The sequence below is a fragment of the Colletotrichum abscissum genome (genome assembly GCF_030869225.1).
Source record: "Colletotrichum abscissum strain IMI 504890 chromosome Unknown Scaffold_1.1, whole genome shotgun sequence".
NCBI classification, from domain to species: Eukaryota; Fungi; Ascomycota; class Sordariomycetes; order Glomerellales; family Glomerellaceae; genus Colletotrichum; species Colletotrichum abscissum.
Window position 1 is genome coordinate 142,547 of NW_026849987.1, and position 23,447 is coordinate 165,993.

At 53.1% G+C, this 23,447-nt stretch overlaps 7 protein-coding genes across 7 annotated transcripts; 2 read left to right on the forward strand and 5 right to left on the reverse strand.

Annotated features, from left to right (window-relative positions):
* Positions 1-336: 336 nt before the first annotated feature.
* Positions 337-1,341, reverse strand: CABS01_00040 (mold-specific protein MS95; the record flags this gene model as incomplete). Its single annotated transcript, XM_060533424.1, has 2 exons — positions 337-1,257; positions 1,318-1,341. The coding sequence occupies 2 exons, from the start codon at positions 1,339-1,341 to the stop codon at positions 337-339; spliced, it is 945 nt and encodes a 314-aa protein (XP_060405938.1).
* Positions 1,342-4,324: 2,983 nt separating this feature from the next.
* On the reverse strand, positions 4,325-5,905 carry CABS01_00041 (histidine acid phosphatase; the record flags this gene model as incomplete). Its single annotated transcript, XM_060533425.1, has 2 exons — positions 4,325-4,438; positions 4,493-5,905. The coding sequence occupies 2 exons, from the start codon at positions 5,903-5,905 to the stop codon at positions 4,325-4,327; spliced, it is 1,527 nt and encodes a 508-aa protein (XP_060405939.1).
* A 1,493-nt stretch (positions 5,906-7,398) lies between these two features.
* Positions 7,399-7,804, forward strand: CABS01_00042 (uncharacterized protein; the record flags this gene model as incomplete). The annotated part of the gene is made up of 2 exons (XM_060533426.1): positions 7,399-7,603; positions 7,662-7,804. The coding sequence occupies 2 exons, from the start codon at positions 7,399-7,401 to the stop codon at positions 7,802-7,804; spliced, it is 348 nt and encodes a 115-aa protein (XP_060405940.1).
* An 834-nt stretch (positions 7,805-8,638) lies between these two features.
* Positions 8,639-11,158, forward strand: CABS01_00043 (uncharacterized protein; the record flags this gene model as incomplete). Its single annotated transcript, XM_060533427.1, has 1 exon — positions 8,639-11,158. The coding sequence occupies one exon, from the start codon at positions 8,639-8,641 to the stop codon at positions 11,156-11,158; it is 2,520 nt and encodes an 839-aa protein (XP_060405941.1).
* Positions 11,159-12,012: 854 nt separating this feature from the next.
* CABS01_00044 (DNA ligase I) lies at positions 12,013-15,219 on the reverse strand (the record flags this gene model as incomplete). The annotated part of the gene is made up of 5 exons (XM_060533428.1): positions 12,013-12,549; positions 12,620-13,388; positions 13,441-14,596; positions 14,659-14,813; positions 14,951-15,219. The coding sequence occupies 5 exons, from the start codon at positions 15,217-15,219 to the stop codon at positions 12,013-12,015; spliced, it is 2,886 nt and encodes a 961-aa protein (XP_060405942.1).
* A 368-nt stretch (positions 15,220-15,587) lies between these two features.
* On the reverse strand, positions 15,588-17,058 carry CABS01_00045 (pyruvate dehydrogenase E1 component; the record flags this gene model as incomplete). The annotated part of the gene is made up of 4 exons (XM_060533429.1): positions 15,588-16,096; positions 16,155-16,609; positions 16,677-16,810; positions 16,927-17,058. The coding sequence occupies 4 exons, from the start codon at positions 17,056-17,058 to the stop codon at positions 15,588-15,590; spliced, it is 1,230 nt and encodes a 409-aa protein (XP_060405943.1).
* A 1,164-nt stretch (positions 17,059-18,222) lies between these two features.
* CABS01_00046 (WD domain-containing protein) lies at positions 18,223-20,467 on the reverse strand (the record flags this gene model as incomplete). The annotated part of the gene is made up of 5 exons (XM_060533430.1): positions 18,223-18,468; positions 18,528-18,876; positions 18,935-19,297; positions 19,349-19,944; positions 20,000-20,467. 5 exons carry the CDS (start codon positions 20,465-20,467, stop codon positions 18,223-18,225), a joined length of 2,022 nt encoding a protein of 673 aa, XP_060405944.1.
* Between the last annotated feature and the right edge of the window lie 2,980 nt (positions 20,468-23,447).

Consider the following 23,447-nt stretch of genomic DNA (forward strand, 5'->3'; position numbering starts at 1 on the left):
GGTGTCGATCTCAGCTCGGCACAGCTTAATCTGAAGTTTGCGGGACGCAAACTAGCAGCGAAACCGAAAAAGCATGATGTTTCCGACGTGAATAATCGAGCACAGCAATGTAAAGACACTATTATTTGTCACTTGTTAATGTTGAATAAGATGATACGCAGGTGGTGTTCAAATGGTATTAATATCTCATTCAGAGCTCGCTAGTACATGATCATCATTAAAGGATGAAAAGGGGTTTCCACAGAAGAAGCATCCCCTTCAAGACAAAGTCCTATTTTCCACGTCAAACATCCCGATACAAACCAACGACAGGGCTACTAGATAGACTAGCAACATCTAGTAGTCATCGTTGTTGTTCCCGTACCCGGCGTTCTCACGCTTCGACTGGCCCTTGGACTCGAGCTTGTCGCTGTTGAGCAAATCACCCGCCTTCTCGAGGAACTTGCCGACCTTGCTGTCGCCGCCGCTCTTGTTGCTGCTGCCGTACGAGTCGGAGGTGTCGTTGTCCCTGCCACTGCTGCCGTAGGATCCCGTGCTGCCAGACGATCCGTAGCTGTTGTCGTTGTCGTTGTCCCTGCGGGAGGAGCCGTAGGATCCAGTGTTACCGGAGGAGCCGTAGCTGTCCTCGTTATCCTTGCGGGAGGAGCCGTAGGAGCCGGTGTTACCTGACGATCCATAGCTGTCGTCGTTGTCACGGCGGGTGGTGGAGGAGCCGTAGCTGTTATCGTTGTCGTTGTCCCTGCGGGAAGATCCGTAGGATCCAGTGTTGCCGGAGGAGCCGTAGCTGTCCGAGTTGTCGTTGTCGCGGCGGCTGGAGCTGGTGTTGCCGTATGAGAGGGAGTCGGCGCCGGCGAGGTTGGAGGAGGTGGAGTCGTCTCCGTAGGACGAGGTCTTGTTGCCGGAGCCGTAGGTTTCGTTGTCCGACTTGCGGGAGGAGCCGTAGCTGTTGTCATTGTCGTTGTCGCGGCGAGAAGAGCCGTACGAGTCCGAGGTATCGTTGTCCCTGCGAGACGAGCTCAGCCCCGAGGAGCCGTAGCTGTCCGAGGTGTCGTTGTCACGACGGGTCGACGAGCCGTAGCTCGAGTCGTTGCCGCTGCGGCCCGTGTTGGAGGAGCCGTAGCTGTTGTCGTTGTCGTTGTCACGGCGCGAGGAGCCGTACGAGTCCTCGTTGTCGCGGGTGGAGGAGCCGAAGCCGCCGGTGGTTCCCGAAGTGCCGTAGCTGTCCTCGTTGTCCCTGCGGGAGGAACCGTAGTTGGACTGGGGATGTGTTAGTGAGGGCAGCTTTGGGAGTAAGCATGGCGTAGATATACTACTTACGTCGTCGTTGCCGCCGTAAGACATGATGTGTGAAAATCGGGAGGTGGTTTTTGGTTGTGAGATGAGTTGAGATGAGATGATGATGAGATTATGCTAAGCTATAATCACGCTCGATGATATTGAGGGGTTCGAAGGGTATTTAAGAATCCAGATCGACTTCAGGCTGAGCCATGATGCCAATTACACTCCCACATGCGTTGGACCCTGTTATTCCAACCATCCATCCCCTCCTATCCCCGTAGGACTCCTCGGGACCCTCCTCGATCGACAAGACAGTGGTCCATCGAGCGAGGGTCGCACGCTAGGAAGATGTACGTTTACGCCATACCTAGAACCCCGTCATCCGCCTGTTGGGAACTCGGGAGTTGGGAGCCGGGAAAGAAGGAACGAGATGTGTAGTGGGAAGCTTGGTTGGTCACTCTGAGAAACCGGTCTTTTGCCTTGCCTAGCTGAAGGAGGATGGGGACCACCATGGGGCGGTAATCTGGGAGACGTTGGACCATGTCGCGCCACTTGGCACGTCAATTGGAGAAGCGTTTGTGTATGCGTTCCTCCTAGGACAAAGTTGGACTAGGCCAAGATGCTGTCCATCAGCTTTGAAGGGGTGTGTCTTAGATGGTCAAGCGGGCAGGGCAGGGCCAGGCTGCGGGATGGAACTGTATGAAAGTGGACTGCGAGATCCTTGATTTTCCCTTTCCGAGAGATGAGCGGGCAAAAGAGAAGAAAGCGCTCATATCCTTTGCCTAGCAGGCATCGTCATGAGTGGGAGTTGATGCTGTCCTTTGCGTCTTGTCGTGACTGAGGAATCGATAGCAACCAAGACGTTAGCTATCATCTCGAGGTTTGGTACCGAGTTGAAGGGCTCGGGTAACTGGCACATGGTCCACCATTATGTCGTCATTCCGGAGACACATTAACGCATCTCCAAGACGGAAAGGTGGGATCGAGAAACACCATCTTTCCTGACGGGCGTAACGACTGCGACTTGCAGTTGACGTGTCGGCAACGCCAACGTACCAGCGATGATGTGCGAGCAAGGCACGCAATAGTCTCATCCGCAGGAAAGCCGGTGACACTACTCTCGATGTCTCTGGTCGTTGTACTCCGTAACCCCGCCACAGCTAAGAAAGGCAAGGTTGTCGAGCTTCGAGAGCTCTGGCCACGCTAGTTCTGCCAAGAAAACCTGATTTAAGCAAACATGGGACGGTACCAAGAGAGAGCTGGCGTCCTTTCCCTGCTGCAGTAGGCAGCATGTAATACTGCAGTAGGTAGAATTACCCGGTTTTTCTCGGCATGGCATCACATTTGGTCCTGGAAGCAGGCACATCGGGAAGCGCTGCTGGTGTGGACGAGACGAATCGGGCTCCCTCCCCTCCCCCTTTTCGCCATCTAAGGTTCCTTTCCTTTCATCTCCTTCCGTAACCTGACGAAAAGATTGGGACAGTTGGGACTTCTTCCCACGGATTCGGCGCTGCCGGCGACGTCAACTTGGAACCCCACCTGTGCATCCAATGGTTGGATGGGGACGGTGGATCGGCCTGGGCTCCGGTACGGCGGTACCCCACCCGCCAGCTCGACAGGGGTTGACTGTGCCCTGCGGTCTCTCAAGGTGCAGAAACTATGTACCTCCCAGCCAGCGCCAACGACACCATCACCAGCTGAGGTCCGCGATATTACCTGCAGCTGGCCAACTGCTTGGCTGTTCCAACTGTGTCTCCACGTGCTCCCGGCGAATCGACGGACCCCGCAAGGGCGTCTGGTGTCTTTGAGTTGGCTGGAAGATCGTGCCGGCTTCTCTTGTTGCTAGAGACTTTGTAGTTGAATGTCGCTTTGGAGCTTGGCTCTTTCGAGACAATCTACCCCGCGATGTCTGGAGCTATGGCCCTCTGCCGTTGGCGCGTTCTGCCGCTCCTGGCGGCCTCCTCACTGTTCCCGTTCTAACTGATTTCTCTCCTTGTGTTAAGCAAAGGATCATAGATTATATCGAGGGCCGAATTCTTGGGCACTCTGCAGTGAGGACGACAGCCTTCTTGTCTGTTAAAATCGAAAATGACTCAGGAATATGATTTCTGATGACCTACCTCGTCGCACTCATGCGGTCTAGCTCTGTTCATTGACAGTATCTCAGACAGGACCGCAATCTCCCAGCCATGTCCAAACCACTACCGATGCTCCTAGGATACGGTGCCCTTCATCAACCAGCTTGCCTACATTTTGCTCACGGAAACGCGTAATGAACGGCTCGTGAGAGGGTCGTTCTTCAGAACAATAGCCCGCTTACACTGGCGTCTCATTTCATATCTTACTTACATTCAGCATCTTGAGGCAGCAAGCGCCACTTTCCACACCCGGAAGATCACGAAGTAACGGACAATAGACTCTTACTTCCCAGCCCTACAGCACGCAGCAATCGTAATGCTCAGGATCTAACGCACTCCGGGCGTAGCTCGACAAAACTAGACCCCAGTACGACGTGCAGATATCACTCGTCCGTTGTCCGAGCATGCATGCTAAGGCTGGCTTCCAAACGCCGCGAAGCGTCTTGAGCAAGTAGATTCCAAGGACGACATGAGATGGCGAGATGTCCTTGAGATCTAGGCACCTGTTAAAATCCCACCATGAAAAGATCGGCCAAAGTTACCATAAGACATTATCACACATGTCTCTGTATTGTGTGATGAAACATCAAGCTTCTGGTTCAAAGTTCTTTAAAACCCATTTATGATCCTGGGCTTTGGGAGATCTCTAGCTCTAAACAGACATGTTACATGAGTACATAACTTCGCCCTTTAAGGATGGTCCCTGGCACACTCAACCCAAACATTAACGAAAAAGAGGAAATTCAACAGAAAAGCAATGGTTCTATGTAGATCGTGACGCTACTCAGGATGCGGTGACCTGCCACTCGTCTATGCACAAAGCACTTTCTTCTCTATCCTATGTAGTAATTACCGCTGCTTGTTTCTCAATAATAAACTTTGGTAAAACTTAGCGGCTCTGAAAACCGTTAATATCCTGCCGGCTCGGGCTTGACCGGAAAGGCGGACGCATCATGGTTCCCACGACATTGGTTCTTCCAGTCAACAGGTGTGTACTTGTCGACAATGGACTTAAAGGCGGCCTGGGCCCGGGTCAGCCACACCAATCACTTCACAAACGAGGTCTGGGAGCTTACCAGAGTACAAAAGGACTCATCACCTTCAAGATGGTTGCCAGCAGCCTTGCAGCCGGGGATGATCACCGGCTCATCGTTGTACCGAAGCCTTACGTAGTAACCGTCTAGCTGCTTCTTCTCGGCATCTGTCAATGCGGGGGTCGGCTTACGGCCAATGCCTGGCGGAGCCGTACCCGGCGCCGGTGTACCAGCACGGCCGATGGAGAACCATGAGCCGAACCAGCCCGCATTCTTGGGTGCCTGCGTTGGAATTGATGAAACCTGGGGATCGCGGAACATCTCCACAGCGATGTGGCTCGTGAAAGGAGGCCATTTGTCTGGACCAAAGGCACCCAGGCTGGCTAGTATACCCGCAAGAGTGGTATCATGGCAGCCACTCATACCAAACTTGATAGGCTTGGGAGCTGCGCTAGCTTGCTTGATCTCGTAGGCTCCATCTGCCGGACTGTGTTCGACGCTTCCGACCATACGAGCGACAACATCGCCCATCAAGCCACCTATGCCAAGTGTGCGATACTCCTGGCTCTCGCCGTATCCGCTATACCATTCTTCTACACCAATTCTCTCAATAATGGAGAGTACCTTGGGATCGTAGAACTCCGAGGGTAGCTTCGTCTTCGGGCCGTGTGCGCGTGATGCGTTGATGGTGTCCATGATTCCACTAAGCCTAGGCTTAGAATCAACTGCAATGAGTTTACCATCTTCCATCCATTTCCCGAGTTTCTTGTTCAAGTAGCCCATCTCTGGAGTATTGTTCCAGCGCTCGGCAGTCCGCTGGGCGAATGCGCGGGCGAGAATATTGAATCGCCGGCAGTGGCCTTCGTTGGGAAAGAGAGTCTCGTCTGGCTGTACCCGCCCTAGGATCGTGAGTGCGGGGAGATCGGGTGCCCGATGCCTAGCCGGATAGAGGCCAGAAATGGCTTGTTGAAGAGACTCCAGAGCTCGCGGGACCGGCGTTGACCTAAGATACAGAGACTCCGCGTCGGTGAGGTCTGTGGGCAAGAAGCTGAGTCGATCAACGTAGAGATCACGAAAGCGTTTGCCTAGTTGGTGGGTGGTCTCTCGGCCGCGGTCCGTAAGCATGCCATGATCACAGATATCGTCAAGCTCGCCCTTGGGGCCGGCAACGATTACAGGACTATCGTCTTTAGAACCGAACCCCTCGAGACGTCTCTTCCAATCGAGGTATGAGTATTCACCGGTGTCCGGATCGAGAACAGCATTTCGGAGATGACGAACAACACTGCAATAGGGCCAGTACTCCGGAAGGCCGGTGTTGGAAAAGCGAGGGTTGACGGGAGTTCGTTCGCCGTGCCGGAGAAGGATCTGCACGAGCTGGAGCTTGAGCTGTGGAGGGTACAGCTGGCGCAGCTCGGCGTCGGTGTAAGGTTGGCGAGGTTCAAGGGTAGTCATAGCTTCGGAGATTATTCTACGGCTCGGATAGGTAGATGGAGGAGATCAGGGAGCCCGGAGGAATGCTTGCGCGACGAGGCCTGCCGGGGGGAGCACAATGAGTAAGCTCAACAAACAGGGTAATGCATGGGACGACGACAATGGCAATGGAGGGTGGGAAACGAAGCTCGAGAACTGTATGTGTTTGTGACAAGACGTTGGGGGAATCTGTTTGGCGAGGCGGTTTGGTCTAAGCCTCCTTGAGCTACCTTACCTTGTCCTTCCCTGGATGCTGGAGGGCAGTTGGGTAGGTACCTTGTGCTTTCCTTACGTACTCCATACTGCAAATCGCGGACGATGCATTGGATTTCGCGGGGCAGGGATGCGACACTGAAGCCGGGCCAACATGGCAGTCGCGGTCGCTGGCGGGTGAAGGCTTTCCATTGGGTTGGCGGCTTGGCCTGGCAATGACGTCCCTCATAGGTACAAAGGCGCCTCGGAGATGCAGGTGCAAGCGCGGGTAAGGTCTTTAGGTAGCTGCACCTGCAGATGTGTCTGGTAATTAGTGGGGCGATAAGAAATGTTATCTGATGGGAAGGCCAAAGGCCAAAGGCCAAAGTCCACCTCTGCCCAAACAGCACTGAAGCTCCAGATCCGTCCGTGGGTGGAACTGGAAGCCACGGAGCGTGGAAACGTGCTTCGTGCTGGATGGCTCGGTATAGATTGCTGCGTTGGGCGTGCCGTACATCAGATCAGTCCAAGTACCTTAAGAATCCGGAATCTGGAATCACCATGGAACGTCCAAGCAGGGCAATCTGAATCCTCGAGCCTCGAAGTTTGCAAGTTTGAGGTTACCATCAGGCCATTTGACCGAGCTTACTTTTGCTAATAACACCTTATATCCGCATGTTCTCAGATACCCGAGATTGTATTTTCTTTAATGTACTGTACCTAAGGCAGGCATGTCCGGTAGGCAAAGAGGTATAGATACCCATCTCCTCCTTAGACCGCATTTATGCATTCATGATGAGTTGACGCTGTGTGTTTATATCGACACATGTGAAATTGGTATTCTCCCAGTCCACCTGTACCCGTTCGCGCTGATAGTAATTCTCCATACCCCCTCCACAATTATAGGCATCAAAGTCAACCAGGGAAATCGACAGGAAAGCTTGACAAGCTGACTTGGGCCGATCGACATGGCAATGCCGGATCATCGGGTGCCGCAGGGTCCGTTGCTGCCGGCCGACCAAGTGGGCTATAGACATTGGCCAATGACGCAGGTTCCAATTGGTGGCTAAGACATGGTGGGGCGGGAGCTAAGACGCAGACAGCGCATGTGATTATGTCAGTGGCATTGGGCAGAGAATGGAAGAAAGAGGCAAGAACCTTGGAAAAAAAGATACGCCCGCTGACTACGGAGTACTACACCTAAAAAAACAAGCATTACTCGAATCGCGGTCTCATCCTAGAACGAGGGACACCTAGCGGTTGGATCGTCCAGAGCGCCCCTGATGCAAAACAGCGCAACGGCGGAGAAGAAGACGAAGACGAAGAAGAAAAAGAACATGTGCTTGGCTTCTTCCAAGACCACGTCCCGCACACTGGCCTTGACAGAGCAAAAGCACAGCTGTCTGCGCAAGAACTCTCCCACTTATTGCCGTTATCCGTGCCTCTCTGACAGAAAGGACGGTCCGGTATGGCAATTGGGAAGCAAATGTCGGTCGAGCGCGGAAGAAACAGCTGTGAGATGAAGACACAGCGATCTCTAGTCTAGCCGCATTCGATATTTGGCAGCCTGAGCCTGAGCCCCTTCCTGCCGGAGATCTATTCGATGTACTCCCGAGAAGGATGCCCCTGGTTCTCGGGCGAGGGAGGCGCAGCTCTGTGCATATCAGACTTCTGGTCTTTGCTCTTTAGCACCTACCGTCTACGCAACTACTACGGTACACAGCGGGAAGAACATCAGCAAGCTTCCCTTTCATGCTTCCATTCTTCAGGTTGTGCGGTCGTGTGTGTTGGCTATTACCCACACCTCGGACTGAGGCGAGGGTGGTACCTTGCCTTTCCTTAATCGAGTTTTCTGTCAAGGCAAGGCACGCACGCACGTCAAAGGTAAGGTACATTCCTTAGTCCAAAGGTACGGATGGGTAGGACGGGAACAAGTGGGCACACGTGGGTTGCCTACCCTCCGTATAGATACGCGGTTAGGTACTCTACTTGTCTAAGTAGAAAGGTACGACTACCTTACGCACCCTACTACTACTGCTCCCTTAGCCTCTCCTTCTTATATCACCTACGCGGTGCTTCCCTACCCCTGCTCCAATTATCTGGTTCGTCATTGTCAAATCTCCGTCTTCTCAGATCGGAGTGTTGTACTGAATCATCGTTTCTAAACGCTACCATCTCGTCACACACAACCTAAAGGCCCTGCACCTCAGCAAGGCACATTTCTATCCTTTCCCCCTTGACTGGGCCGCCATATAGCCCTCGACCCAGCTTTTCCCCAGACTCTTGAGGTCCTCTTTTACCTCGCCTTGTCGGTTTTGACCTCTTTTTCAGGTCAATCTCCCGTACTGACCTCGGTGCAGCACCAGCTGGTGTCCACTCTCGCTCTTCCCAAAAAGGCCATTGAGCATGTGCCATTGAGCTAACACCCGGAACGCCCGGCTGCAAATTGCGACTTTTATAACTCTTATACACCCCGCGATCCGGCACCTCGATTTCTCAGCACGTTTGACGAGGAACCTCATAATGGTAGCTATGTCTCAAAAAGAAGGCGTCAGTGAAAGGAGGAGGTCTCCGTCTCCGATCCTAGAAAAAGTCCCATCTGAAGATCCAGTGTATGGTGACGATGACCAAGATGGCGCCCAGTCCGTTATGCAACCCGCATTGAGTGTTGCTGCAACCCGACTCACTTTACCACAAACATCCAAAGCTGAAAAGGCTGCTGCATTGGAGAGAGAGAGGGAAAGGAAGTCGTCCGGACTCTTCCTGCCTGGTAATACGAGTAGTGACGATTCCGCTAGCTCGCCAGAATTGACGCCCTTCCCCGATGAGATTCCTACCACTTTCGAGACCGAGTCGGACACTCCCATCTCACCGGCGCCGCCTCGCAGACGGGAGTCTCAAAAGCTCCAAAAAGCTAGGCCAGCCCCAAAGGAAGACCTGCCTTCACCATGGCAGTCGAGTCCACGGAACATGATATTTGGTGGTGGGGACGGCGAAGCGCCCAAGACCGCCCTCGAATCCATATCTTTTGGTCAAACTAGACATAAACGCTCATCTTCCACGGGAGCTGATGCGCTAAAGAAGTTTTCGAATGCTTTTTCTTCGTTCCCGGCTCCTTCGGCAATCTTCAATTCTTTATCCTTCTTTACTGCCGCCGCAGAGAAGACGGAGCCGAAATCGACGACGACGACGACGACGACCGAACAGCGGAAATTTCCCCTGGCCCAGAGTAGAAGGCCTTATAACAGCACGGCTGCCATGTCTAGCGGTGCCAACGGTCTTCCTCGTGCGCAGACGATGGCCAATGAAGCATCCGGTAATCGTCCGTCTGTATCATCTGGGAGACCTTCTACCACAAGGCCCCGTGTTTTGAGACGAGTTACATCCGATGATTCGCTGCTGTACCACTCGCTATCCCGCACATCCTCTATTGGAGATGACGATGGCAGGTTTGATCACGTCAGAGAAATGGCCAATGTGAGGATGAAGGCAATCAAAGACAGTCTGCCCGAAAGACCAACGTTCAAAATGCCAAGCCTACCCAAACTTGGATCGTCACTCAAACTCAACGAAGACGCAACGGGCAAGACAATCCCTGAAGCCCCAGCACCCAAAGTCGACAACGACGGACTGTCAACTCTAGACAGAGTGCTGGAGACGTTGACTGGGGATATAGTAATTCTGGGTGGTTACCGTGGTTCGATTCTACGATCAGCAGAGCCTCCGCACCACCAACTATGGGCTCCAGTCAAAATCGGACTCAACATGAGGAAGGCGGACTTGGAGGTTGGCCTTGACCCCGAAGACGAAGAGTCAATGGAAGAGCGCATCATCCCGTCAGGCATGCTCCAGAACATCGGCCCAATCGACATTTCCAGAAAGTTGTTCAAGAAGATTGCCGCTTGCGAAAACGTTCGGAAAGGAAAGCTACGTTTACATGATTATGGCTACGACTGGAGACTGAGCCCTCATCTACTATCACGTAAAATGGTTGAGTTCTTGGAAAAGCTGCCATGCAACCAGGCGGATTCGAAAGAGCCCAGAGGTGCTCTTGTTTTGGCCCACAGTCTCGGTGGTCTCATCACCCGCCACGTCGTCAACCAGAGACCGGATCTGTTCTCCGGAGTGGTCTACGTTGGTACACCTCAGCGGTGCATCAACGTCCTGGGGCCCCTCAGAGACGGCGACGCAGTCCTCCTCAATGAGAAGATCTTGACTGCGCAGGTCAACTTCTCACTCAGAACATCCTTCGTGTTTCTGCCTGATGACGGCTTCTGTTTCGTCAATAAGGACACGAAGGAAGAGTACAATATCGACTTTCACGACGTAAACGAATGGATCAAATATCGTCTCACACCATGTATTGAGCCTCCGCTACCTTCCCTAGCACCAAAGGAAAAGTCGACAACGTTCAGCTCTCTATTGTCGGTCCGCAGTCGCAGCTCAAGCGAGAAGAAACAAAACCATGTCTTGCCGCCATCAGTAACCGACGCGGCCCGGAGGGTAGAGCACGTCCGCGAAGGAGGCATCAACCCACAGATAGATGGCAACAAACCATCGCCATTCACAAAGGGGGCATCTGGCATAACTACGCCCCCAAACCGCGCCAGAAACATTGCCTACCTCGAGCGTACCCTTGCCGAGGTCAAGAGGTTCCGTCAAGAAACACAATTCGACCCAGCACTATCAGAGGCCAACGCGTACCCTCCTCTCGGTATCATCTACGGCAAGGAAGTCCCCACTGTTTACGCCGTCAAGGTCAGCAGCCGCGAGGCCATCTGCCATGCACAAGCCTACGACGACCTCATTTTCCGCGCCGGCGATGGCGTGGTTCTCGCGCGCGAGGCGCAGCTGCCAGAGGGGTACGAACTGGTACGCGGTGGGCGTGTCAGCACCGAGCGCGGACACTTGACCATGCTCGGTGACATGCCCGCCGTCGGCAAGGCGTTGGAGGCTGTGATTCGGGGCCGAAGGAAGGGCATCGGCATGGGGAAAGTCGTAAAGGAACATGTTAGTAAGAAAGGGGGTGTCGCTAGAGCCTAGAAAGTTTTCGTCCGTCCCTTTCGAGTTTGCATCCGTACAGCGGATAGGGTTAAAAGCCGAATTGTAGTGGTTTCTTGAGCCTCACTTGACCGCCCACAGAACCCAGGGCCGAGTTTTTGTATAGCTTGTAGAATAGAAGGTGCTACAAATTACAATAATACATATTATGACCCATCTTCCACAAGTCTTGTCAACACTGGTCGTGTCTGCTACTTCGCCATTGTACTAGATAAAATTGGGCTCCTCTTCCACAACTGGTGTAGCATATGTCATCTGCACATTCATAATATACATACAAAATGTGCGATGCAAGGTTATTCTTGGCAATGCACCCTCCAATGCTCGCATGAGGGAGGGGAAAAAAGAAAAGGGGGAAAAAGTAGAGACAGAAGGAAAAAAGGCAGAGGCACAATGACGAACATCACACATATGCATCTGCCGGCGCGGCGGCCGCATGCAAAGGCAAAGTAAATCTATACATGAACTATTTTGTTTTGCTTTTGGATCGACGCTTATACGTATCCCGCGGGATTGCGCTTTCCTCGTGAGACATGCGAGATAGGAGCAGAGGAACCGAGCAAAATACACGGGACGAATAGGCAAGGTATACATACACATGCCATTCGGTTTTAAGAAAGAAGTTGCATGTGTCTCCTTCTGTATGGTGCAAAGATTTGAACACATTTTGCAAGTACCTATGTATGTGATTTTGCAGACTAACAAGTCATGCTTCAACCTAACCCCTTTCCCGTCGTGATGAGCGGAAGCACCCGCATGTATTGGAATCCCGCCCAGAGCCATGTAAGAACGCCATGAATCGCCAATTCTTCCAGCAAAGACTGAAAAACTCGTAATTAATACTCGAAATCATCATCCACCGCAGGGCCCTTGCTCTTGGTCACGCTCTCCTGCTTGCGATACATCTCAGCCACCTGGCGACTGGACGTGGCCTCGTCGGCCTTCTTGTCGTCGCGCACTTTGATGAAGCGCGGGAATCGCAGACTGATTCCCTTCTCACCGCCGGGGTCGACACCTTCTTTGCACCCGGCCTTGTAGCGCGGGCTGAGCGTCAAATCGGCCGTCTTGACCTCCCAGACGTAACGAGGCTCGAACCACACGTCGGGCTGATGTTGCCCGCCCGAGGAATGTGCGTAAAACGGCTTTGGCCGGTCAATGACAATGTCCGAGAGCTGCTTGTGCAGTTCCTCGAGGACGGCCTCGGAGAATCCCGTGCCGATATTGCAGACGGTTTCATACGAATCAGACGACGGGTTGTAGCAGGCCAAGAGGAAGGCACCGTAGACAGATGTACGCTTGCCTTTGCCGTAATATGCACCCAATACTACGAGATCAAGCGAGTCGCCGATGCCGCTTAAGTAATCCTTTTTGATCTAGAGATATGCAGTCAGCACGACAAATTATCGGCGCAGTGGACATCTCCAAGGGATCCAAGCGGCTTACCTTGAGCCAGTTTCGGCTCCTCTTGCTGGGCTCATACCCGCTCTCCGAGCCGTCCAACATCTTCACCATCAGACCTTCGCAAGACGCCTTGACACTCTCGTCGAGGAACACTTGGATCTGCTCCAACTCCTGTCCATCCATATGCGTAGCAAGGGCAAATTCACCCTCTACTGGCGCAAAGGCATTCAGCAGGAGCTCGCGACGCTCCCTGAGCGACTTCTCAACAATGGCCTCGCCGTTGAGATAAAGGAGATCGAAAGCAAAAACGCAGACCTTCACCTTGACATCTTCGATTTTGACATCCTTCTTCTTTCGCGTCATCAGCTGCTGGAAAGGAAGGACTTTCTTCTCGTCAACATCCCACGCAACTGTCTCACAGTCAAGGACGAAGCTCTTCGTATCCTCCTTGACCCAAGTGTGCAATTTGGTAAGGATATCGGGATACTTTTTGGAGAGATCTTCAGAGTTACGGGAAAAGATGGCAGCAACACCATTTGCCGCAGCGGTCGTAGCCCCTGGCAAAGATTGACTAATCTCCTCATCCGCGGATTTCGCAACGTAATGGATCTGCGCTCGTTCGCCGTCGTACTTGTATTCACATGTGAAGGTCTGGTCCTCGAAGCGGTCCAGAACTTCAGTGATAGCTTTCGTTGGTTTTGCCAACATTGGCTTCAGGGGCACGCCGGGCTTCAGCTTGCAATGCTCGCGCAGATGCATGATGCCGTGTTCTACCATGGCGGGGATGATGACATCGTAACTCGGAAGTTCACTAAACAAGATTAATACGAGGATATGGGCAATTGTGAGACCAAGCCACAAACCTGTAGACCGTCTTGAGAACGGCCTCAGCCTGTTCCACGTCTGTCGTCTTGGGTACCTGACCTTTGGCGTCGGCCTCGTGGAAGACCACAGCTTGAGCCAAAGACACCAGAACAGACCTCTCTGCCAGTCCCAATCGAAGTTTACCCTCGAGGAATCGGACAAGATACTTGGCTTCGCTGGGACCGCCTTTGTCCTTCGTGATATCCACCTTTCCGGAGGAATGGGAATCGGCTGCTGATAGTAATTTCTTGATGGCGTCAACCTTACGGCCCTGGGCACCATTGCCAGAAACAGTGGCGATGCCCATGAGACCCTTGTGAACTCCCTGTATCGTCAAAGCTTTGGGCTTGAACATGGTTGGCTGTGTTGATCTACTCTTGACGGCAACGAGGCCGAGATCTCCAATCTCCTTCTGGTCTTGCTTGATGACTGCGAGGCTTCGTCCCGTGGATTCACCAATGGACTTCATGATGAGCGACTCACCAATGCCCAGCTCAATACCGGCATAGTCAGGAGCCAGCTTGTTGATCATGAGCAGAATAGTGGGAAGAAGATCGTCGGGGGTCAGACGCAGAACCTGTCGGAGGAATAGCGAACAGTGTGCCATAATCTCGAGCCGCTTGGTCGTGAGCTCGATCAGAGAAAAGGTGGTACAGAGCGCGGCATAGGGAACTGGTTCGCCCGCCTTCCAGTCGGGATATGGGTCCTTTGTTTGGGTCTTCAGTTTCATCTGCACCTTTTCCAAGGCCTTCTTCTTCTTCGCTGCCGTAGGCTTGGCCTCCTCTTCGTCGTCTTCAACTACGTCGTCTTCTGACGCAGACTCCGTTGCATCCTCCTTATCGTCCTCCACGACAGGTGTAGGAGACTTGGCGCTTTTCTTCGGTTGGGCAGTCTTGGATGCGTTTGCGGCCTTTACAGGCTTCTCTGTGCCGTTCTTTCTGGCCTGGGAGGTCTTTGGTGATTTTGATCGGGACTTGCTAGGAGCTTCGTCCATCACTTCATCTTCGTCCTCGTCCTCAATTACACGTTTGCGGCCTCTGCGCGGTCTCTTTGTGGCAGGCTCATCGTCCTCATCCTCTTCCACAATCTCATTCTTGACCTTCGGGCTCGATGCTTGTACGGCGGGACTCGGGCTTCTGGTACGTTTCCGCGGCTCTGTAGTAGACTCGTTATTCAATTGAAACAGGAGACGTCCATCGTATGAAATGACAACATACTGCTAGGAGATGCCCGTGTCTCAGCGGCATCTTTGTCTGCATCGACCTCCTCTTCGACCTCCTTCTTAACCTCCTTCTTCGGGGCTGTCTTGGTGGCGAAGCTCAGCTTGCTCTGCTGGGGTTCGGGCTTGGATCCTTTCGCTCCGAAGAACTTTCTGTAGAGCTCTGTCAGCAGGCGGTCCTTGACACCACACGATGGCTAGAATTGGAAATAATTCCATTGCATCCGTGGTAGTCCTAGGAGCATTGTCCTTTCACACACCCCAACGTTGTCTGAGATGGCTTGACGTACCCCAGCGTCGCCTGCTTTGGCGCCATTGTGATGGCTGGTCGAGTGTAGATAGTGAAGAGTCGAAAGCTGGTATGAAACGCTGACCCAAGTACGTTTCTTTGACCGATTGAACTGTTCAGAAGGCGGGGAAGAGCAGACATGAAGGTTGTAGGAGGACCCTGGGGAACCTCGACGCGCTTGGAGCAGAAGAATCGCGTTAAGAGCTCCAGCCTGGTGACGCGAAAAGGACCCGTAGCTGCACGGGCCCACAGAAACTTTCCAGGCAGCATGGGCAGGTACGGTAGGCACGGTAGGCACGGTAGGCAGCGACCTGGACCACCACTGCGCCGCTTCGGGAAAGTTTTCTGAACCACCCCGATTGGGCTTAATGCACTGGAAGAAGACTGCCCGTTGTCGGTCTATTGTAAGTGCGCCGTGCCGAGAGGAGCTTTTCAAATTTTATGAGGCATGAGCAATGTGCATGTCATATCACAGTGTGCTGGATGTCACAAAGAGGGACTAAGAATTTGTCGAACCAGGAGGATATCTGCAGACCCTGGCCATGTTCAGATTGTGACCACTTCACCCTCTCTAGCTAGTAGGTATTGTACAATAGGACAGAAAGGTTAGGAAACAATTATTCATCATGCGCAGGAATTTAGTTGAAGTAGTAGGTCTCATCAGGGGTGCGGCCGCGGATGAACTGGGGCTCGGTACCGGGGACGTAGATGTCCTCGTAGAGAATCTTGGGGGTGGTGTCGGGGACGGCCATGGCCTCAGCAGCGGCAACCTCCTCGTTGACGAAGCTGCGGGCCTCCTTGTCAATGGTCTTGAGCTCGTCCTCAGTGACAACCTCCCAGTCCATGATCTTCTGCTTGAGGCCGGCGATGGGGTCGTTGGTGGAACGCATGCGCTGGATCTCCTCACGAGTACGGTAGGTGGTACCAGGGTCGGACATGGAGTGACCACCGTAGCGGTAGGTAACGTACTCGAGGACGAGGGGTCCGTTCTCGGCAACAGCGTAGTCCTTTCCGTACTTGACCGCGGCCTTGACGGCGAGGACGTCCATGCCGTTGACCTTGAGACCAGGAATGTACTGCCCGCGCTTGTAGTAATCTGTGAGGGCTGATGAACGAGCAGCAGCGGTACCCATACCGTACTTGTTGTCTGGGGAAGTTCGTTAGCATGGCCGATGCGATGACCTTTCGTAGCGTTCAAAACTCACTCTCGCAGCCGAACAGGGCGGGCAAGTTCCAGAGCTTAGCCATGTTGAAAGCCTCGAAGACCTGGCCCTGGTTGCTGGCACCGTCACCGTACAGGATAACGGAGGCGTTCTTGCGACCAGTGTACTTGTGGGCGAAAGCCAGACCAGCACCGACGGGCACCTGTGCACCGACGATACCGTTGCCACCGTAGAAACCCTTGGTGAACATGTGCATGGAACCTCCCTTGCCGTACGCAATACCCTCGCGGCGGCCCAACAGCTCACCAATGATGGAGCGGACGGTACCGCCACGCATGTAGGCGAAGCCGTGGCAACGGTAAGCAGTGATCAAGTCATCCTCGCGGGTAAGAGCGTGCTCAATGCCGACAGCGACAGCCTCCTGACCGGTGGACAAGTGGCAGAAACCACGAATCTTCTTCTCCTTGTACAAGCGATCGGCGGCCATCTCGAGTTGTCTGCGCAAAGGGTGAGTAACAAAGCTAAAGCGAATACGTTTTCGCAGAGAGACAAATTTGTCCGTACCTGACAACAACCATATCCTTGTACATCTGCTTCAGTTCCTTCTTCGTGACATCGAGGGTGTACGGCGGGGGGTCGAGCTGGTAGGTCTCGAAGCTCTCATCGCTCAGGGTGATCTGGAAAGGCTCATCGTCGGACTAGAATAGGATTGCAGGTTAGCAGGATGCAATTGAGCATGCCTCCATATCCAGGGGCGTTTTGTTGTCGCAGCATGTCCGGCGAATGTGGCGATGGGAAAAGAGCGCAAACTGACCTGGGGAACTCCCTTCTCCAAAGTTGCCGATGCAGCGTTGGTGGTGACGGACCGGGATGCAGCAGCAAAAGTGGCCGGGGCGCGAGTGCGCAGAGGCACTGCTCTGTTTAACCTGATCGCGCGGGAGAACATCGTGGGGGTGGTGATGATGGAGCCTCCGGACGATGAGGATGAGAAGGGTTCGGGGGAAGGAGGGTGATAACAAATTATTTGGTCGCTGGAGCTCCGAAAAATCGCGGCGTTGGTTGGGAAGGGAGCTGCTGCTTGTTGAAAACTACTAGTCCGTATGTGGCTAGCCTGCTTACACGTGACCTTGCCTCAACGGGATTTGCGAGGTGTGAACTTCCAGCGCGCTGTGACTTTGGCGGGCCTGGCTTCCAACGGTCGGTCATATTCTCGCACGGGTCCCATCGAGTTCGCATTCAGTGGACAGCGAGAGCGGCCTTCGGAGATAGCAGGGAAACAGAACCCAGCACTGGGTCCAATCGCCGCGAAAACCCAAACCCCTACCTTACTCTATCCGTAATAAGTTACCTCAATAAGAGCAGATTAGGACGAAATATGGCTTCCGATCGGAGGTACCTTAGTCACTAGGTACTTAGGAATGCCATTGAACTTGAATGATGCCATAGGTTATCCAAGTCAATGGGGGCATTTCCCCATCCTTCGCATATGCCATGTCCCGTGGTTGCAAGGAATGATTACAAAATCCACAATGGCAGCGGCTTTATACTTTGTCCATGTACGGATAGGCACAACAGAAAAGTACGTCAGATTAAGTACCTTACTCATCGCACATCAAACCGGAACTCCGTGCATCGAGCTCAAGCCTCAAGCCGCAAGTCCATCACACCTGTTCTGAGGCGGTATATAACTCTATAATACGCTACCTCGGGGTATATTAAAGGTCTGGCTTGGCTGACCGCATGCTCAAACTTGCTTGAGCTCGCATCCTGAAGTCTTAATCCTTCGATTGTCGCCATTAAACCACTGAAATTGCATCCCCAATGCTGTCAAACCCATGCTGGCCATCCTTTGAAATGCACATGATGCTTCCTGACCAACTCCAAAAAAGACGACACTTTTATCTCTCAAGCTACCCCAATCTAGGAAGGGGAGCTCGTGGGAAATGGCCGTTTCATGACGTGTGTGAATTCGTCAATCACCAAATAAACCGCAACGCCTCATTGATGCCATGGTAACGCAGTTGTTCGGTGCACCTGCGACCGAATCCGTATCGCCGTTCAAAGCCATTAGCTAGCCAAGCGGGAGGCTTCCATGTACGGCCGACTACATCTAGTCGTCATGGAAGAAAGTCTTGTTACCGCCCTGAAGTGGGGCTGTAGAAGGACCAGCGTCTCTCATGTCAACATCTTGACTTCCAGCAGCTTCTCGACTGGACCCAGCGACAGTGGGCTGCGTTTGTCTATAGTCGAGCTGCATGGCGCTCAAGGGTCGATTTGGCGCCTCCTGAAGGACTCGCTGTTGAAGAGAGAGTGGACGGTCGTAAAGAACATCTTCCGGAGGAGAGAAGGACCACACCTTAGTAATCTTGGTTAGCAACGAGAACCACCCAAATTTCCCAAAGAACGACAGCTTACCTCCATGACGGTACGGTTTTGTCGCAAAGCCAGAGCGACACACTTCTCATCTTCAAAAGCCACCCTCCAGACTGCCTCTCCTTGAGCAATGAGCTCTCTGACCAGGTGACCTGTTTTCAGATCCCAGATCTTGACCCGGCCGTCACTTCCACCACTGACGACCCTCGTATCATCAAACTGCAGGCTGGTCACGCTGTTATCGTGAGCCGCAAGCCGATGAATGGGGCACATCTTCTCCAGTGACCAAACTCGCACTGACCCATCTGAGCCGCCTGTAACGAGGGTGTCTCCACGCATCTGCAGCTGACCAACGAGGGAGGTGTGACCTTGCAGGATAGCCAGGCATTCACTGAAATTGGTTAGCATGCCAAAACAGAACAAAAACCTGTGATATCCAGTGCACTTACGCTGTCCTGGGATCCCAGATGCGGACATTGGTGTCGAGACTGCCAGTGACAACTCTCTTGCCGTCAAAGGCAATGGCGTAGATCTGACTGAAGTGACCTTGGAGTGTCTGGATGCACCTGCCCTCAGATATGCTCCAGACCTTCGCCATGGTGTCGTAGCTGCCTGACACGACGATGTCTCCCTTGATCTCGAGGCATCGAACACTAGCGCCATGGCCGACAAGAACATTTCTGCATAAACCGGTGCGAATATCCCATACTCGAAGCGTCGTATCGCGCGAGCCCGAAATCGCCGTGTTTGCATCAGACATCTTCAGACACCGAACCGTTGATGTATGTCCACGGAGCGTGTGGAGGCAAGCACTGGCAAAGTTAGTATATCTAAAGCTGCTGTACCGTTTCAAGTCAACATACCCTGTAGCCAAGTTCCATACCCGCACGTCACGATCGCACCCACCACTGACGAGAATGTCATCCCAAGGAACCATCGCCCAGACACCCATGACATGGCCCTGTAGAGTGCGTTGCTGATTGCCCTTGGTATCAAAGACGTGGATCTTGGCATTATCAAGGGCCACGATAATGTACTTGGGTGTCAAGTGCAAGCTCGTAACTACACCACCTTCCTGAGTGATGTTCCTAGTGGTGCTAGTGCCACCGGATCTCCAGGCAGCCTCGACGAGATATCGCTGCTTGAAGTGCGATTTATAAGACCTCATCTTGGGTCTTGAATTGCCGGCCCCATCAAGACTACGGGATCCAGAAGCATGAGCCGTCATAGGCAACGCACCTGGGAAACTGCTGCTGGCGTAGTCGTCTCCCCATAGAGGCTGGGCACCAGGTCGAGATCCGCTGCCCATCGATGAAGCAACTTCAGACAGGCGTCTGCCGTAGTCGTGCTTAACACAAAGGTTCTTCCACGTCATGTCATCACTCAACAAGTCTCTCCATCTCCGGGATACTTGCGAGGCACGGGCCAAGACCTTGGGGTCATCTATAAAGGAGAGAATCTTGAGTAGATTAAGTCAGCAGAGCGAACCAATTGGGAATTTGGGACTTTCTTACGCGTAAACACAGCTCATCTGGAAGGCTCGTGAATGGATCCTTCTTGAGAAGAGGGCTGACGAACTGGTGAACGAAGCTCAGCTGTTGACTTGTGCACATGTTCAGAAGATCGGCCAGGAGGCGAGTACGGTGAGGGGCGCCAGAGTTCTTGAAGTGATGGCGCACTTTGGCAAGAAAGAAATCTTCGTCGTCGGCGGCATCGCTCCAGTCGAGTTGATGATGTGAGGGGCCTGGCGAGGCAGCTGGTGTGGGCGGGGGAGGTGGCGAGCCCGTCAACTGCTGATCGAAGTCTGCAGCAGGAGTAGTCATGCTGGGCGTGGGCGGTCCTCTGATGTGCCCCGGCCTTTGAGGCATCTTCTCGAGTCTGGTGCTGCTGGAACTGGATCCAGTGTTGAGCGTCATGTCGTCGCTGAGCATGCTCCCCCTTCTCTCAGAGAAACTTAGTGGTCTATTGTTGTAGCCTGCCATGATGATTTGTGATATGAAGCAATCGTATTTGGAATTATCGTCGACTGAGTATTCGTGGGTGAATAACGCTTCGCCGAGAGGAGTTCCCTTGCTGCGGTCGTCGAACGTAGGTGGACTCGGAGGCCGTTTCGTAGTATGCGGAGTCGTTACCGAGGGTTCATTTATAATCGAAAATCAGTGGACTCTCAGGAAATGACCAGGTCGGCGCGACAGCTCAGATGGGCAAGGAGAGAAGAAAAAAGTCCTGGTCAGTGTGAAGTCGACGCAATATCCGCCGAGTCTGTCGAGGCGAGGACTGTACGACAGCACGAGGGGGTGATGGCAAATCGTAGGCACGTTGGAAATCAATGCGCAAGTCTCACGGGCTCGAGCGACTCGGATGACGGCAATGACTCGGTTCGGCGACGATATTGGATATTGCGTGCGAATGCGTATGGGCAAGGCGGTGGGATGTCTCCCATGGGGAAGTGGCGGCGTCGGGTGGGAAACGTTGAAGGTGGTCGATCTCTAGATCGGAAGTCGACTTGGAACGATGGGAGGTTCTATTTGGCGGTGCCGCAGCGGTAGTGAATAGCGTACGTGCTGTATGTGTACGGAGTATGGGGCCAACGGGAATCGGGAAGCTTAACAATCGGAGGTGTCAAGCGGAAAGCGTGGGTCGTCTTGGACCTTGTAGTGGAATGCTCCAGGGCGACTCAATAGAAAGTGGATTGTTTGGTGGTATCGGAGGATTTCGCTTGATTGACGCCCAAATGCCTTTTGCAGCTCCCTGCAATGTAATGTCTCTCGCCTTTTTTTTTGTGGTTGTCGTTGTAGGGAGCGATGGTAAAGATGGGTAGGAGGGGGGAAGAAAGAGAGGAGAAGGGATGGGATTGGATTGGAGAGGAGAAATCCAGCTGCAGAGTGTTTGTAGGCCGGGATTGGGGATCTTGGGGAAGAGGGAGTGAAGGAGGAGAGGGACGAGATAGGCCCAGGCACTTTGAGGTAAGACAGACTGACTCTGAGCACGTCTACTCCGTACGCCTCTGCGAGAGAGTGTGTGTGGATGGGTGTGGGGGGGAGAGATGGGTGTGTGTTCCGGACAGGGAAGACAAGAGGAAGGAAATGGGTGAAAGAAGTTGGAACTTGGGGACCGTGACGAGCAAGACCAAAGAAAGGCAGAGCTGGTGCAGACGGAAGGAGAGATCGAGAGGAAGTCAAGGCTCAAGACGCTGAGCCAAGTTGAAAGGCACGGTACCTGGCTATGGGCAGGTAATAAACCAAGCTGGAAGCAATGTGACGGTGGAACGCACCTCAGAGGCGAAGGTGAAGGCGAAGGCGAAGGTGGAGGCGGTGGGTGGCCCTGGTTTTCGGGGGAAGGAAAGGATGGAGGATGCAGAGAGGACGGGACGGGAAGGGCAAGGGGGCGCGACGGGACCGCGCTAGGAGCAGGTGCGCCGAAGAAGGCCTGGGCTCGAGACGATGTGGGTAGAAAAAAGGTAGGTACGCAGGTACGAGGTACAGCGCCTTCCACGGTTGTAGAGAGCATTTTGGGGAGGGATTGGAAGGAGCAGAACGCGGGACAAGGGCAGGTGCAAGTGCAAGTACCAGTGCCACCCAGGTCACGGTGCATTCGTCTTTCTTTGTCTTCTTTCACCACTTGGATACAACACGGTAAACCCAAAGTTACAGCCTACTCTGTATACGGACCTGAGCGACGGGTTACTACTTTACTACTTAATTTGGTAGGTGGCACATAATGGATCCGGCATGCCAACCGCGAGAGAGCGAGAGAAACACAGACACACTATGGACGGAAGAGGGAGAGAAGAAGGGGCGGCGAAGAATGGATGGAAGGCGCATTGAAGCTGATTGATCTTGTCGAAGCCAGTCCTCACTAGGTACTCAGGTGATAGGTACCTCACCTTACCTTACCAACCTACCTTACCTACTTTACACCCGACCAGGGTACAAAGAGCTCTCTCGTCTTTTCGTACAAGACAAGTAAGTCCAACAACAATTCAATTTTTCGACTCGACATGTAGGTAGGTAATCAAGCAAGCCTCCAAGGAAGACGAGAGGGGGAGGAAACGTCATCTCATGTTGAATCACCTACACAAAGACAATGCCTACTCATTCTCACACCGCCTCCTTTCTTGCACCAACACGACTACCGTCAATATGGATTTCTCTCTCTTCAGACACCGACGCAGGCTCAGGCTCATGATTCCCAAACAAACCAGATTTTTATTCTGGGTCTTTCTCTAGCGTTGTTTCGTTCCGTGCTGTCCTCCTCTAAACTGACACCAACCCTCCTTTACAGCTCTGACACTTGACACTCGAGAGCCGGCCTGGTAATCTACCCAAAGCGCACATCGTCTACGATGGAAGGCACACCACCCCGGCACACCTCGTCCATGTACTACTACGAATAAACGACGGACACGCACACACACAACACTTTCACCCACCAGCGAAACCACTGCCAGCTACACAAACGCACACGCTCGCTTTCTTGCCTAGGAATATCAACGTCGGCCGCTCGTCCTAGTCTATCTAGATATCGACATTTGGGGCAAGCCTGTCATCACTTTTGTTACCTCCGGCTTTGGATTAACAGCCTTCAACGGGCTCTGAAAACGCTCTACAAACGAACAAGTAATGACGGTATGGGCAGTCTCGGCAACTATCAACTTTCTCTCGTAGGCCTTGGCGGTTGGCTTGCCGATTCTGTCAGCCCGTTATCGCCACGGAAGAGCTCGAATGCGGTCGTAAGGAAGCCAACAAACCCATTCCTTCGACACTGGTCGCGATCGGACATTTCAACGCTGTCACTACTTCCCCGACTTCCAAAGACCATTGTTGCTCGTACATACCTACGCATGACTGACTTTCGGGTCTATTGTCTTTTACAGGCTAACCAAGACCAGCTGACAGAGAGAGTCAAGAGCACGTCTCACATTCTTTGGAGTCGCCGCAAACAATAAACCACATCTCTCTG